The following is a 16090-nucleotide window of genomic DNA, read 5'->3' as shown; positions in this document are numbered from 1 at the left end:
GTGTGCCGCGAGATTTTTTTCATTAAACAGGTGTGCCGTTGCCCAAAAAAGTTTGGGAAACACTGCACTATGTGATCACTGACAGCATATGCTGGAGTCTTGGGCTTTGCTTCAGTACTTTCCAATTTAGAGGTGGTCAAATGTAGAGCAAAGCCCATCAGCAACAACATCCTCTTCCCAAGGAAGGAAAATAATCAAGTTTTATCAAGCAACATTACAATACACAACATATACTGTATATTATTTCCATATAAAAGAAGCCAGAATCACTGTTGAGCCACGTTTAAAGCAAGTGGTAATTAAAGAGTAAAAACAAGCCATTGGGCACTTCCTCCAGTTATTACATGGCATTTGTTACGTGGATTTTATTATTTTCAATAACTATATACAGTTGCTTTTTGAAATGTAGCCTTCTGTAACTTCCACTGCCACCTCCCAAATGTCTTCTCCAAAGAACTGCATGTCATTAGTTTCTCATTAAATTTTTCTACTCTCTGTGGCTCAATGAATTCTTTCCCAGCTAGCCTCCAACGCTACTCTGGCCACAGGTGTTCTTCTTTCACATGAATATCCTCTCCCTTTTACAATTTTGAAAACATGCATCATTTTGGAAGCGTGCTGTTCCTCAATATGTTCAGGGGGATTCAGGCTTTGCTGGTATCTTTTTGTGGGTTTATTTCCAAAACCATCAAGACATTCAACAAACACAAACATTTGTTTGGAATTAGGTTCCTCTGGATAAGCAATTATTGACTTCTAAATCGTACACAGGATCAGGTTACATGAAATTTCCCAACTGTCCCTTGTAATTCCAATTTAATCTTAAAGGGAACTGTTGAGAGACAGTGGCCCTTCTACTCGACAGAGAAAACCAAACCACCCTTTCACACTCCCCCGCAGGCTGCAGCAACCTTGCCTGAAACTTTCATCTGAAAGCAAAGCGTGGGCTCAGAGGAGCCCGCAGAAGAGCTTCAAGCCGGGGGGGGGGGGCTGCGTGACAACAGCAACGCGGCGCCAGAACCAGGCTCGGAAGAAGCCCCGGGCCGGCGGGCCGGGAAGCAGCGCGGGAGGCGCCAGCGGCTTTCCCGGCCCCGAGCAATGGGCGCCCATCTCTGGGACGAAGGATGAAGCCTTTTGCCTCCTTCCAAAATGGAGGAGGAGGAGGAGAGGCTGCAAAGGGGCCGCCAAGCTTCCCGGCCACTCGCTTCCCGCTTCGGAGGAAGCCCCTCCCGCTTCCCAGGTGGGGCGACCCCTCCGGCTCGGAATGCGGGGGGGGGGGCTGGCTGTGAAGCCCCTTTGGCGGCAGCAGCGACCCCCCCCCCCATCATAGCCGGAAGGCGAGGCAAGCTGCCCTCTCCCTCACGCCGCCAGTCCCTGGTGAGGAAGGGGAGGCGGAGCGGGGGGGGGAGCAGGACCCGCCATTTCCACGAGGCGCCCCCTTCCCCCCCCCCAGGACGCCCCTTACCCATGCTGCGCGGACCCGGCTGGGCGGAGGCGCCGCGCCGCTCGGAGCCCCTCGCCCGGTGCCCGACACCGCTCAGGCCGGACGCGGCGGGTCGCCAGGCGAGATTGGCCGCCGCCAGGAAGGGAAGCCCGGCAGGCCCCGCCGCCGCCCCCGCCCTCCTGGGCGCCGCCTCCTCGCCCGCCTGCGCCGCCCGCCCCCCGAACCAGGCCGCGCCGGAGACGGGCCGGGAGGGGGCTGGGCGGGGGCCGCAGGCCGAGGGAGGGGGACCCCCCCCCGCCGCCGAGAGGCCCCAGGGGCGTCAGCGAGCCAGGTGGCAGGAGGAGAAGGCCAAGGTGTCCTCCTTTTTGCTCTTCACGCACATTGAAATACAGTATAGATTAGAAATCATGCAGACTGGAAGTGTTACTTCATATGAAGTGTTTGAACTTGGAGACAATAAATAAACTAATACAGTAGTTTGTGAGGGATAAATGATTCCAAGCTATTCATATTAACTTTCTCATTAGAGGGTAAAAAATGCAGCTGTTTCCACAGCAAGACAAGGGGAAGGAAAGTCTCCCTCGATAATTTTGCTTTGAGGATTGCGCAAAACCTCTTTAATACTAAAAAATACAGAAGCCCAGGCTTTACAAAGTCTATTCAAAAGCATTCAAAATATCTGGGCAGAAAACATGACCCACCAAAGGGGGGGGGGAATCAAAGGTGACAAATCAAGCAATCCAGGTTATTTTCCCGTAGGAAGGTGGGTGCCTCACGTTTCCAGGCCTTGTGGTGTACAAAATAAATGGATGCCAAACCACACAATGCCTTTAAGGTGTTGCTTTACCTCTTAGTAGTCCAGAAATTATTGGTTAACTCCTCCAGAAGGGCAAAGGTCCCAAGCTCTTGCACGGACTGCCTCCTGTCTGCCTGCCTGCCTCCTTCCAATGGTGTGAAATTGTAAGATGGGCAGCCATTGACATAAAGTTTATCAAGTTACCGTTTTTGTCCATAAAAATGAAAGATGAGCATAGTTCAGGAGCTCCATTTACAGGTGGACCTCACTCAGCAGAGGCTCAGGTGGTACCCACTGCTGGCCATTCCCACCTGAAGCAGCAGGGTTCCTCCAAACCCACATTCCCTCCAGCACAGCTGAGAGCTAGGTCCCATTATTCTGCAAAGACACACGGGTGTGTTGTGCTAGCACCAGAAGATTTTAACCACATTTGCTTGAATTCTAGCAGATCTAGAATGCAGGTGGTTGCCCGTGCCACAGCTTGTTCCCATTTATTTCCCTGTATCTTGTTCCCGCTTCATTTGATTGCTCCAAAGTCTGTTCACTCTCATTTTGAAGAGTGACCAGAAGCTCTGCATGGTCTCAGCAGATTTGTGCCTTGAAGGAAAACTCTGCTCTCTTTCACCTGGAGCCATCCTGCCATCTCCCACAGACCATTCTGGGCACTTATGCTGTAGCCTTTCCTCAATTTAATTGTCCTGGTTTTCTTCCCAGGAAGGAGCAGGGGACAGCTGAGCACTGTGTGCCATCATCTTCAACTAGGAAGCAGAAGCCCCATTTCTAAGGCAGTTTGGCTTCGTGAAGTTAGAGACAACATCTGCTGAGACCAGCAATGTTCAGTGTCAAGGTTTCAGAGCTCACATCCTGCAATGCCAGTAGAGCTGAAACATGGGCGGTTGAGTTTTGACAGTCATAGGCTGCCCGTGCCAGTTTGTATTTGACACTGAACCTCTCAAAAGAAATGATAGCAACTCTGGGCCTGGGGGTAGAGAAGGATGTAGCCTAAGGCCCTTTATGCTCTTTCCAGATCTGCTGCCTTAGTAACAAGGTTCAAAAAATTGCCACCGTTTTGAGAACATTTTAGCAGCTCACAGAAATGCACCCTACCTTTCTGAAGGAAACTTTCAACTCTTGTTGGCATACCTTTTGAGCAGAAGACAAGCAGGCTGGCCTCTTATGGCACTTAAAGGGTAATACAGAAATAACGCTGGAGTAATCCAAAGGGCAGGGGAAATGGGCAGATGGGCAATTTTTAAATTTCATGTAGCCTTTTTTCCACCCATATTTATTGGTCAAAGTGGGGGGGGGGGACTTTAATAAAATATTGGGGTCCCAGGCAAACCTCACTCCGCATAATCGATAACATGATGCAATGCACGGACACCATTTGAACACAATGCCCATCATCTTGTTTGGCAGCCCCCTCAAATATTTAAGGGGGAGGCAAAGGGACCTCAGCCCTTAGAAGTTGGCTCCTGTATATGAAGGCAACACCAGACATTTTTTAATAGAGAGTACAAAGCTGTTATGCTTAAAATTCTACAAGGAAGGCTTAAGCAGTATGTGGACCGAGAACTCCCAGAAGTGCAAACTGGATTTCGAAGGGGCAGAGGAGCCAGAGACCAAATTGCAAACATGTGCTGGATTATGGAGAAAGCTACAGAGTTCCAGAAAGACATCTACTTCTGCTTCATTGACTACGCAAAAGCCTTTGACTGTGTTGACCACAGCAAACTATGGCAAGTTCTTAAAGAAATGGGAGTGCCTGATCACCTCATCTGTCTCCTGAGAAATCTCTATGTGGGACAAGAAGCTACAGTTAGAACTGGATATGGAACAACTGATTGGTTCAAAATTGGGAAAGGAGTACAGCAAGCCTGTATATTGTCTCCCTGCTTATTTAACTTATATGCAGAATTCATCATGCGAAAGGCTGGGCTGGATGAATCCCTAGCCGGAATTAAGATTGCTGGAAGAAATATCAACAACCTCAGATATGCATATGACACAACCTTGATGGCAGAAAGTGAGGAGGAATTAAAGAACCTTTTAATGAGGGTGAAAGAGGAGAGCGCAAAATATGGTCTGAAGCTCAACATCAAAAAAACGAAGATCATGGCCACTGGTCCCATCACCTCCCGGCAAATAGAAGGAGAAGAAATGGAGGCAGTGAAAGATTTTACTTTCTTGGGCTCCATGATCACTGCAGATGGTGACAGCAGCCACGAAATTAAAAGATGCCTGCTTCTTGGGAGAAAAGCAATGACAAACCTAGACAGCATCTTAAAAAGCAGAGACATCACCTTGCCAACAAAGGTCCATATAGTTAAAGCTATGGTTTTCCCAGTAGTGATGTATGGAAGTGAGAGCTGGACCATAAAGAAGGCTGATCGCCGAAGAATTGATGCTTTTGAATTATGGTGCTGGAGGAGACTCTTGAGAGTCCCATGGACTGCAAGAAGATCAAACCTATCCGTTCTTAAGGAAATCAGCCCTGAGTGCTCAATGGAAGGACAGATTCTGAAGCTGAGACTCCAATATTTTGGCCACCTCATGAGAAGAGAAGACTCCCTGGAAAAGACCCTGATGTTGGGAAAGATGGAGGGCACAAGGAGAAGGGGACGACAGAGGATGAGATGGTGGGACAGTGTTCTCGAAGCTACCAGCATGAGATTGACCAAACTGTGGGAGGCAGTGGAAGACAGGAGTGCCTGGCGTGCTCTGGTCCAGGGGGTCATGAAGAGTCGGACACCACTAAACGACTAAACAACAACAAAGCTGTTCCTTTAATCTCCATTTTGGGATCCCAGAACTTTAGCAGCCTCCATTTGTTTAAGAGAATTAATAAAGGTAAAGGTAAAGGTACCCCTGCCCAAACGGGCCAGTCTTGCCAGACTCTGGGGTTTGTGCGCCCATCTCACATTTATTGGCCGGGGGCCAGCGCTGTCCGAAGACACTTCCGGGTCACGTGGCCAGCGTGACAACGCTGCTCTGGCGAGCCAGAGCCGCACACGGAACGCCGTTTACCTTCCCGCTGGTAAGCGGTACCTATTTATCTACTTGCCCCCGGGGGTGCTTTCGAACTGCTAGGTTGGCAGGCGCTGGGACCGAGCAGCGGGAGCGCACCCCGCCACGGGGATTCGAACCGCCGACCTTTCGATCGGCAAGCCCTAGGCGCTGAGGCTTTAGCCCACAGCGCCACCCGCGTCCTAAGAGAATTAATAGGAACATGTTAACCAAAAGATGTAGAACTGGTCGTGCAGTTAATTATTATACACAGGAAGGTGGGGTTTTCCTTGCATTGTTCAAAGCAAATATTTTTCTCCACAAGGAAATGCGATGAGATGTCGGTTATTAAGTGTTTGCCGCCACCTCCTCAGCTGTACTCAGGTTCAAGATAATCTCTAGAGCTTTAGTGTAGCAAGTTTTTGGAAATGTTTGAGGAATGATAGCTGACAGCTTTGGAGCCTTTGATCTTCAGCCCCCCAGCAATACTCTTGACATCTAAATGATGAATCTTTTAGCATCCTTGTCCATTGGGTGACACTCCTGAGATGTAAATAGGCAGAGCAGACATACAAGACTCAAAAGTAGAAGCCTCTGACTGAAGGTCATTTCAGCTCTTTAAAATATGGCGAGTTGAGGACATGTTCAGTCGTTTCCAGTGAGAGGCTTGCTGGTGCGTTCCTGAAGACTGCTGTCAGGGTTGCTTCCAGATCCTAGCTCACAGAGGATCACGCCAGCCAGCGATCATTAAATAAAAGTCTTTATTGAGTTACAGTCTCCATTCTCAAGCTGCTGCGCGCAACTCTACGTCTTATGCTTAGATCGGCGAAGCTCCGTCTGAGTCTCCGCCCCTTGAGCACCAACTTAATATCCTAGCCCTGCTCCACCTTTTCCGCCTGACAGTTCTCCTCTGGGTCCCTCTGCCCCCCGGGGTCTCTTCCTTCTGGGATTCTTCTGACGCTGACCCCCCGGACCCTTCTGTCTCCTTGCGCCGGGCTTTAGGACCTGGCTCCCTTTCCGGGCTGCCTACTGCGCCACCTTCCTGTGCATTTGAACTTGGCGCGCGCGCCCAACCTTCCACTTTCCGTCTAACCGTCTCTTCGCTCCCCGATGGAGGTGTGGCCACTCCTGACTCGTGCCCTCCCTCCTGTTGTGAGCTGCCAGCGCTTGATCCCTGGCGCCCTTCCTCATCCCTGCTCTCTAGCGGTGACGCTGGTCCCGATTTCCAACTGCTCCCCTCTGAGTCCCCTCTGGCTCTATCTTCCTGGGGTGTCCCCCTAGTCTCCCCCCTTGCCCTGGCCACTGGTGCTCCTTTTTGTGAATCTTCTGATTCACTGGAAAGACTCGGAGATCTCGGGTCGTCGTCATCACTCATCTTTTCTTCTGCCTCCTCCCCCTCGCTCTCTGTTTCCTCCCTTGCCCTCGCCTCTGCTCCTGAACCCCTGACATCCATCCCCCCCTCGAAGCCCCCTCTTCCCCCCTCCCCGCCTTCCGGTGCGGGAGCTGGGTGCTGCCGTGTCAAGGGGACGAATGTCGGGTACAGTTCGCTTCCCGTGGCGGGCCTCCATCTGAAGTCTTCCAGTTCTTCCTCCCTGCTCTCGTCGACGACGGTCACCTCTGCTTCCATCTCCGTGCCGCCGTGCTTGAAACCCTGGTCGTCCCCGAAAACGTCCATGTCCGTCTCTCCCTCGCTGCCTTCTGGAGGCGTTGCTCGTCCTGGACCCTCCAGCCACTTTCTGCGCCACTGCTCCTCTGGTCGATCATCCCACCAATACGAGGGTTCTGAAGCAGATCCCGAGGGCGACCCCTCCGGGGAACTGGCGTCTCGTGTCGGTTCCTCATCCGAGTCGAACCCCCGGAACGTGCTGGCTGAAAGCGTGGGCGTGAAAAGCCAGTCGTCGAAAAAGTCCGCTGGCATTGGCCTATGTGGGAAGAGGGCATGAAACTCTTCCTTGAGCAGAGGTTCGTCTAAAGCGTAGCCCGGCACCCAGCTGTTGGCACTGGCCGGGGTGCCCTCCTTAGCGAGAAGGTATTCTACCCCCTCTTCCCCCCATCTGGAGTCCAAAATCTCCGTGACTTCGTTGATGCGCACCTCCTGTGCCACTCCCCGTTGCCCGGTTCCCTCTCGGAGCGGACTCGGCGCCGTTCCTGGTTCCTGAAACCTGTGCGGTGCCTTGTAGGGAGTGAGCACCGATCTGTGGAACACCGGATGCATCCTGGAACCCTCAGGAAGCGCCAGCCTGAAAGCCACCGGGTTGACCTGCTCTTCGACTTGGTAGGGCCCCAGTTGCTTATGCCCTAGTTTCTTCTTGGCCAACGACCTGGCCGGCACTGTGTGGGCTGCTAACCAGACCCAGTCTCCCACATGGATCTCTTCGCCAACCCTTCTGTGTTTGTCTGCCTGCACCTTGTATGCGTGTTTGGCCAGCTCCAGGTGCCGCCGCAGCTGATCGTGGACCTCCTGCAACTCCGACGCGAACGCATCTGCTGTCTGCGGCTCCCCCTCCACCATTCTTTCCAGTCCCGGGAAGGTTCTGGGGTGCCTCCCGTTGTTGGCGAAGAACGGCGTGACCCCCGTGGACACGTGCTTCGTGTTGTTGTAGGCGAACTCGGCGAGCGGCAGGTAATCCACCCACGTCGCAGGCTGTTGATTCGCATAGCATCTCAGGTACTGCTGCATGATGGCATTGACCCGCTCCGCTTGCCCGTTGGTCTGCGGGTGTCTCGCCGACGCCAGGTTGATCTTGACGTTTAGGAAGCCCATCAGCTTCTGCCAGAAATTCGAGATGAACTGCCGCCCGCGGTCGGACAGAATAGACCGTGGCAGACCGTGAACCTTGAACACGTGGTCTATGAACAGTTTGGCGGTTTGTTCCGCCGTGGCCACCTTCGCACACGGGATGAAATGTGCCATCTTGGAGAACAAGTCCACCACCACCAGCACGGCCGTCTTGCCCCTCGAGCTGGGCAGATCCGTGACGAAATCCAGGGCGACTCTCTCCCATGGTTCGACCGGAGTTTGCAGCGGTTCCAACAGTCCGGCCGGCGGTCTGTGCACTGGTTTGGCCCTCTGGCAGGTGTCGCACCTCGCCACGTAGTCCGCGACCTCCCCTCTCATTCCGGGCCACCAGAAATCCCTGGCGACTAATTCCACCGTCTTCTCCTTGCCAAAGTGCCCGGCAGTGGGCGCGTCGTGCAGCTGATGCAGTACCTTGGCGCGAAGTTCGTCTCCCGGCACGTAGATGGCCCCTTTACGGATGAGCAATCCATCTCTCAGCTGGAACCCATCGGTCGCCGCCGTGCCCCTTTGCATCTCTGCCATCTTTGCTTGCGCGAAGGAGTCAGTCTGCAACGCTCGTCGCACCGCCTCCAGGTCCACTGTCACCGCAGCGCACGCCCACACTGTTGGTGCGAAGATGTGCATGGCGGCCGCTGGCGTGGCGTCCTCCAGATACTGTGGCTTACGGGAGAGCGCGTCCGCCTTGATGTTGGTGTCCCCCGGGACATACTCTATTCGGAAGTCGAAGTTCGCAAAGAACTCAGCCCAACGTATCTGCCTCTGGTTCAGGAACTGTGCCGTGCGCCAGTGCTCCAGATTCTTGTGGTCCGTGCAGACCTGCACCGTGTGCTTGGCGCCGATCAGGAAGTGCCTCCACGCTTTGAATGCTGCATGAATGGCCAGCAACTCCCTGTCCCAGATAGTGTAGTTCTGTTCGGACTTGCTGAGCTTCCTGGAGTAAAACGCCCCCGGCCGCCAAACCCCCTGCGGGTCTCTCTGCAGCAGGACTGCTCCCACGGCTCTGTCTGAGGCGTCTGTCTCGACCCTCATCGGCCTGCTGGGGTCGACATGCAGCAGCTGCTCTTCCGACGCGAAGAGACGTTTGAGTGCCTGAAAGGACCGCTCCGCCTGCTCCGTCCAGATGAACTTCTTTTTCTTGGAGCTAAGCGTGTCCGTGATGGCCGCTGTCTGCATAGCGAAGCCTTTGATGAACTTGCGATAGAAATTCGCGAAGCCGACAAATCGTTGGACCTCCTTCCGGTTGCGTGGGCTTTTCCAATCCAACACCGCTCGAACCTTGGCGCTGTCCATGGCGAGCCCCTTGTCAGACAACTTGTAGCCCAGGAAATCCACCTCCGTTACGTTGAATTGGCACTTCTCCAGCTTGGCGTAGAGCCTATGTTGCTGTAGCCTGCTCAGCACTTCCCTGACGTGTCTGTCATGCTCCTGCTGCGATTCCGAAAAGATCAGGATGTCATCCAAGAAACAGACGCACGTTTTGTAGAGGAGCCCCGCCAGCACGTGATGCATGAAAGCTTGAAAAACGTGGGAGCCATTTTGCAATCCAAAAGGCATAACTCTATATTCGTAGGTGCCCAGGGGCGTGAACATGGCTGTCTTCCACTCATCTCCTTCCCGCATGCGAATGAGGTTGTACGCCCCTCGCAGGTCCAACTTGGTGAACACGCTGCCCTTGCGTACTTTTGCGAGTAGGTCGTCGATCCGGGGCATGGGGAAGTCCGATGGCTTGGTCACACTGTTCAAAATGCGGTAGTCCACCACGAGTCTTTTTTGGGGCGTGTCTCGCTTCTTAACAAAGAATACCGGACTGCCCCCCGCTGCCCTGGACTCTCGGATGAAACCGCGCTCCAAATTATGATCTATGAACTCTTTGAGTTCCTGCAGTTCGTCCTCAGACATGGAATACAGCTTCCCTTTGGGCAGCGCCGCCCCCGGCAGCAGGTCAATCTTGCAGTCATATGGTCTGTGGGGGGGTAGCCTGTCTGCCTCCTTCTCGCAGAAAACCTCCAAAAATTCTGTGTACTTGTGGGGAATCGCTTGCAGCGTGCCTAGCAGCAGCTGTGACTCCTCTTGCTCCCCTTCCTGCCGGGGCATGATGCAGTGTTCAGCACAAAAGGAAGAGCCGAAGGTCAGCTGCCTCTGGTACCAAGCCAGCGTCGGGCTGTGCTTGTCCAGCCAACTCATGCCCAATACAATAGGCGTGTCCGACAGTTGAGTGACGTTGAAGCTGATGATTTCCTTGTGATTTCCAAGCCGCAGCACCATAGGTGGCGTCTGCTTCACCACTTGCCCCCCTAGCAGCTCCCTGCCATCCACCGTGACAACCTGCAGGGGCAGCGTGGCAGGCAGCAACTGTATAGCGTGCCGGTCGACAAAGTCCTGCCCTATGAAGTCTGCATTGCTTCCCGAGTCGACGGTGATTGGCACGTCCATGGTGATTCCATTGGGTAGCTGGAGCGATGCGGTGAGCCTCACTACTGGCTTGGGCGGGAGGGGGTCCATGGGCGGTAAATTCCCTGGGGACTGCTTCACTGACACGTCTGGCTGGGCCCCAGTGCCTCTTCCTCCAGCCAGACATCGTCGTTTCCCTGCTGTGGTTCTCCTTGCTGCGTTGCTGCAGTCACCATTGCCGAAGCTGCAGTGTGCTTGTGGAGCCTCCGGGGACACTCTTTCGCCATATGCCCTGGATCCTCGCAGATATAACACTTCCTGTTCCTTCTAGGAGACTTCGCTTTCACTGCTGCCGGTGTTAGGGCTCTGGCTGCTGACTGAGCCCTTGCACTCCCAACCTCCATCGGTTCCACCCCTCCCCCTGTTGGAGGCGTGGATTGCGCACGCGCTGCTTCTCTGGGAAGGAAGGAGGAGCCCCTGGCTGGTTCGCGCCCGCTGCGCCCTTCTTCCCTGCTCCACGGACGTTCTTCCAGCCGCACCCCCACCGCCAGCGCCCTCTGAACGATCTCCTGCGTGGTCCGGGGTCTCTCCCCCCTCGCAATCTCATCTTTAACCAAGCTGTGCAAGCCCTCCCAAAAAAGGTCTCTGACAGGAGCCGAATCTCTGTCCCATTCCAGGGCACTGACCAAAGCGAAAAAGCGGGCGTGGTACTGCCTTACGCTGGCCCTCCCTTGCCTTAGTCCATGCACCTCCTTCCGGGCAAGATCCACGTCAATGCTTGATAAAAAACACCCATCCATCGCTTTAACAAAGGCGTCCGCATTTTGGAGCGCAGGATCCTTATCTCTCCACAAATTGCGCAGCCATGCTTTTGCGTCTCCATGCAAATGGGACATGATGAACCCCACTTTCTCTTGTTCATCTCTAAAGTCTTTGTGCAGTAGTTGCAGTGCACACATTACGTCTGCTCTAAAGTTGGGGTACTGTTGCAAATTCCCATCGAAGTGAGAGACCAGACCGCCTGTGCGTCTCCCCAACCCAATCCCCTCTGGTTTGGGTGTCTGTTGCCCTTGCTTCGTAAGCACGTCCAACCTGACCTGGAGATCCCTGTAGGCGGCAGCTGCGTCCTCCTCTCTCTTCCGGGATGCCAGCGCCTCGGCATTCAGTCGTGACACTGCTTCTCTGAGTTCCGCTATTTGCTGTTCAGCCGTCATATTGTCTGCCGTTCGTGAGCTCGCTTGTAGGCACCCGCTTTCTCTCCTCTCCGCGAGGCCGTGGATGCCCACAATTTGAAGGGACGGAGCTTACTGTCAGGGTTGCTTCCAGATCCTAGCTCACAGAGGATCACGCCAGCCAGCGATCATTAAATAAAAGTCTTTATTGAGTTACAGTCTCCATTCTCAAGCTGCTGCGCGCAACTCTACGTCTTATGCTTAGATCGGCGAAGCTCCGTCTGAGTCTCCGCCCCTTGAGCACCAACTTAATATCCTAGCCCTGCTCCACCTTTTCCGCCTGACAGTTCTCCTCTGGGTCCCTCTGCCCCCCGGGGTCTCTTCCTTCTGGGATTCTTCTGACGCTGACCCCCCGGACCCTTCTGTCTCCTTGCGCCGGGCTTTAGGACCTGGCTCCCTTTCCGGGCTGCCTACTGCGCCACCTTCCTGTGCATTTGAACTTGGCGCGCGCGCCCAACCTTCCACTTTCCGTCTAACCGTCTCTTCGCTCCCCGATGGAGGTGTGGCCACTCCTGACTCGTGCCCTCCCTCCTGTTGTGAGCTGCCAGCGCTTGATCCCTGGCGCCCTTCCTCATCCCTGCTCTCTAGCGGTGACGCTGGTCCCGATTTCCAACTGCTCCCCTCTGAGTCCCCTCTGGCTCTATCTTCCTGGGGTGTCCCCCTAGTCTCCCCCCTTGCCCTGGCCACTGGTGCTCCTTTTTGTGAATCTTCTGATTCACTGGAAAGACTCGGAGATCTCGGGTCGTCGTCATCACTCATCTTTTCTTCTGCCTCCTCCCCCTCGCTCTCTGTTTCCTCCCTTGCCCTCGCCTCTGCTCCTGAACCCCTGACAACTGCCATAGCCTGTAAGAATGTTTGTGGTTTCTGGGCTGCTATTGCCACCTAGGGGTACTGTAAGAAATAAAACAAGTCACAGTGTTCTCATTTAGTAGTGCAATTTCTAGCTAAACCGTTACCAGTCCTAGACACTTCATTTTGACAGCTTTATTATATTGAGTAGTTTGCTTGTTTCCTTACATGTTTCTATCCTACTTTGCTTTATTGAAAAACAAAAACAAAGCAGCATACTAGATTTCCAAAACACACACAACAATCCAAAATCACTAAAAACTGTACCTATGATTAATATTAAATATCACTCAAAAGCATTAAATTACAGCACTCCTGATTTTAAAAGAGAGGGAGCAACTAACCCCTGTCAAAAAGGCCTTGTCTTGTGTCCCAGCCAATCAGTTGTTGTTGGCACCTGTCTCAAGAGACAATGGAGTGTGCCTCTGGAGGCAAAGTCAAACTGCTGCTTCAGCAGCACTGAAGTGACCTCCTCAGCGTGTGAGCCTGGCCAGTGTGTCTGCAGGTCCTGGGCTGCCCAGACAAGACCCCCCCCCCCAGCCTCCCTGATGGGGTCCAAAGTAGAGCAGAGCAATATTTTTGGCAGCAGCACATGCAGAAACTGCCTTTTTGGCCATTGAATCCACTATTGGTCTCATCCACTCAATCCACCGGAGCCTGTCCATAACTCACTGAGGGTTTGAGACCCATCGGCTGCCCTCTCCTGGTTTAGCTGGCCAGTCAAAGCCGTTTCCCAGAGTGTGGCTGCTGTCCCAGGCTAACAGCTTCTAGGAGCCACAGGTGAGAGCTGAGTGCAGTCGGGGGATATTTCTAAATTTGTTTTATAACCCCCAAACCTCCCAAAAAGATTTATAAGCATCTCAGTTTGCCTAATGACTAAATTCCTTTTATGTGCTTTATCTCTCACTGGGTTAATAGAAAATTAGGAAAGGTGTTAAGTTTCACAACTTATTTGCAATTTCCATTGTGAACATTTCTTTAAGCCAGTGGTTTCCAATTAGCTAATTACTGAGGACCCCCAATTTTTCAAAAGCCAATCCAACCCCTACTTTTGAAAAAAAAATTATAACTCTATGGTGGTTACCTCTGCAAAGCAATTTTTTGAAAATGTGGGGGAGCCCCTGATAAGCAAAGGATTTTAGGTATACAGTGGTACCTTGTTTCTCAAACACCTTGGTTCTCAAATGGAAGCTTTCAGAAGCTGAACTTCTGATGCGGCTGTCAGCTATTGTTTCCGGGGCATCTGCACCAATCAGAAGCTGCACCTTGGTTTTCGAACATTTCGGAAGTCAAACAGACTTCTGGAATGGATTACGTTTGGTGCTTTTGCTATTTATTTTGCCTTTTTGTTTTTGAGGCTTTTTCAGTTAATTTGTTTTTGTGACTGTGTGGAAACCAGTTCAGCTACTGATTGATTGTTTGTGCGACTGCGGAAATGGATAAAAGCCCCCATCTAAACAGTGACTATCATCAGTGCAGCTAAGAAAAAAAAATAATATTACTTTTTATCATCTACAATACTGTCTTATTTATTTTATAATACAGTACATTGATTATTGCTTTCATTTTATGGATCAAAGGTCTTGTTAGATAGTAAAATTCATGTTAAATTGCTGTTTTAGAGGTTGTTTTTAAAAGTCTGGAACGGATTAATCTGTTTTGCATTACTTCCTATGGGAAAGCATGCCTTGGTTTTGGAACGGACTTGCAGAACGAATTGAGAACCGAGGTACCACTGTACTAAAAAAAGAGACTAGGGCTGATTGATATCTGGTTTTCAACATTGTGATGTATTAGCAGCTAAACTTTGCAATATTCCAATATATCATGATGTCTGAAATTGGAGATCAGGTGTGGGGATGAGGGAAGGTGCAGTCACGGAGATTAGATGGGTGGGGGAGCCCCACTGCATGCTTTGAGTGGGAGGCGGTGGGGTGGGGTGGGGTGGGGTGGGGGTGCATCAAGTCAGTGGGGCAGCCGGCAAAGATGCCCGTCCACTGGGGCTGCTGTTGCTTTCCTCTGACTGAAGTGAGGGCGACCTGTTTTCCCTCACCCTGAGGGAAGGCTGCAGCTTATCGGCTGCCCTCATCGCCCTTCGTTTGATATCAATGGTGCCTTGAAATCGGCTGCCTTGCTCTCCCTCACACAAGGAGCGATATATTGCTGCGTATTGCCGGGTCAAAATCGTTATCGCGATCTGATTTCAAAAGCAATTTTGGTCAATGTACTGAAAAATCTTACAGCGTTAAAACAGAGAATAAAACTTGTGATATCACCATGCAAAATGACAAAAAATTAGTTGGGGGAGGCAAGAGATGGGGCTGCAGACCCCTGTGCTCCCTGGACCCCCAAATTGGGAACCACGGCCTTAAGCAATAACTTGCATTGACTGCTCTCTTTAAATTAACTCAGAGTTCCCAAGTCGAAACAATAAGCTTTTACAGTTTACGCTTACAGTTTCGGATAATCTTATCAACAGCTACTTAGAACATGTAGAACCACCTCTCCCCAACAGACCATAAACTATTGCAGGTGTGAAGCAATCTCCCATTTCGAGAAACCACAGCAAGACTTTGACTGAGCAATGAAGAATAGGCTTTGTTTAAGAGAAACAGTCAAATACGGTGAGCCCCAAACCAAGCCTACCCTAAAACACCTGGTTTAGGCAGTCAAAGGCGGCACCAGGTTTTTGCGCCAAAAATTATCCCGATCCTACTCCTATGCCCCCTCCCCCTCCCGCTAAGGTTCCCAGATTTTTTTTCAATGAATCCGGGGTCACTTTTCAGCTTTGATGGATTTTGTCTGGGGCTGATTTGTGAATCGGGGGACTGTCCCGGGAAACGGGGGCGCCTGGTCCCCTTCCTCTCGCTCCCTCCCCAGGGATCTGGGAAAGCGGCGGCGCGCATTTCCTGGCGGCAATTTACCGGGGCCAGAAGAGCGTTTCGCGGCTCCTCCTCTCCCGCAGCCCACGTTCCCCCCCCGGGGGGGGCAGTTCCGGCCCTGACGCCACAGGAAGGCGATTGTGCTGCGTCCGAGGCGGGGCGGGGCTTCTGCGGAGTGACGTCATGGGAGGGAGAAGCCCCGCCTCCGCCGCTCCCCGCCCATTCCGCGGCAGCAGCAGCAGGAGCCGGAGCCGGAGCCGGCAGCAGCGCGGCGAGCGAGGCGTCGTGGCCTCGGCTGGGTCGCTATGGGAAGCCGGCCGCGCCCGCCGCCGCCCCCGCCCGCCCCGCGCCCGCCGCCCTCGGAGGCGCCCTCTCGCTGAGGCCCCGCGCGCTCCCTCCGCGGGCCATGCGCCGCCCGGGGCTCTGCTAGCGGCCTCCATGGGCGCCTAGAGGACCCCCGCCCACCCGCCCGCCCTCCGCCATGGGCGCCCCCGGAGCCGCCCTCGTGGCCAGCCTCGTCGCGGTGAGTGGGGCGGGGAGGCGCTCTGCACATGGGCAGAGGCCGCGGGAGAGGGGTGGAGCGGGGCCGGCGAGCCAGACCCCCGCCAAGGGCCCCGGGAGCCGGGCGTATTCCTCCTGCGCATAAGGCAGCCTTAGGGTGCGGCTGGAAGTCCCGCTGGGAAGCTGCTG

The 16090-nt window shown here is 53.2% G+C and overlaps 2 protein-coding genes across 3 annotated transcripts in view; one reads left to right on the top strand and one right to left on the bottom strand.

Moving 5' to 3' along the window:
• The window catches only part of CD2AP (CD2 associated protein), a 38182-nt gene extending 36571 nt beyond the window's left edge, over positions 1–1611 (bottom strand). For both annotated transcript variants that reach the window (XM_082215771.1, XM_082215772.1), the window contains exon 1: positions 1466–1611. In XM_082215771.1, coding sequence (XP_082071897.1) covers positions 1466–1469 — 4 coding nt within the window. In that variant the 5' untranslated portion in view covers positions 1470–1611. The remainder of the gene's footprint in view (positions 1–1465) is intronic.
• Positions 1612–15769: 14158 nt separating this feature from the next.
• The window catches only part of TNFRSF21 (TNF receptor superfamily member 21), a 32576-nt gene continuing 32255 nt past the window's right edge, over positions 15770–16090 (top strand). The window contains exon 1 of the mRNA XM_082215773.1: positions 15770–15923. Within this exon, the coding sequence (XP_082071899.1) occupies positions 15882–15923 (42 nt within the window). The 5' untranslated portion in view covers positions 15770–15881. The remainder of the gene's footprint in view (positions 15924–16090) is intronic.

Source organism: Podarcis vaucheri (genome assembly GCF_965113315.1).
Source record: "Podarcis vaucheri genome assembly, chromosome: 3".
NCBI classification, from domain to species: domain Eukaryota; kingdom Metazoa; phylum Chordata; class Lepidosauria; order Squamata; family Lacertidae; genus Podarcis; species Podarcis vaucheri.
Note: the sequence above shows the minus strand (reverse complement) of the source record. Positions and strands in the feature narration are given on the sequence as shown.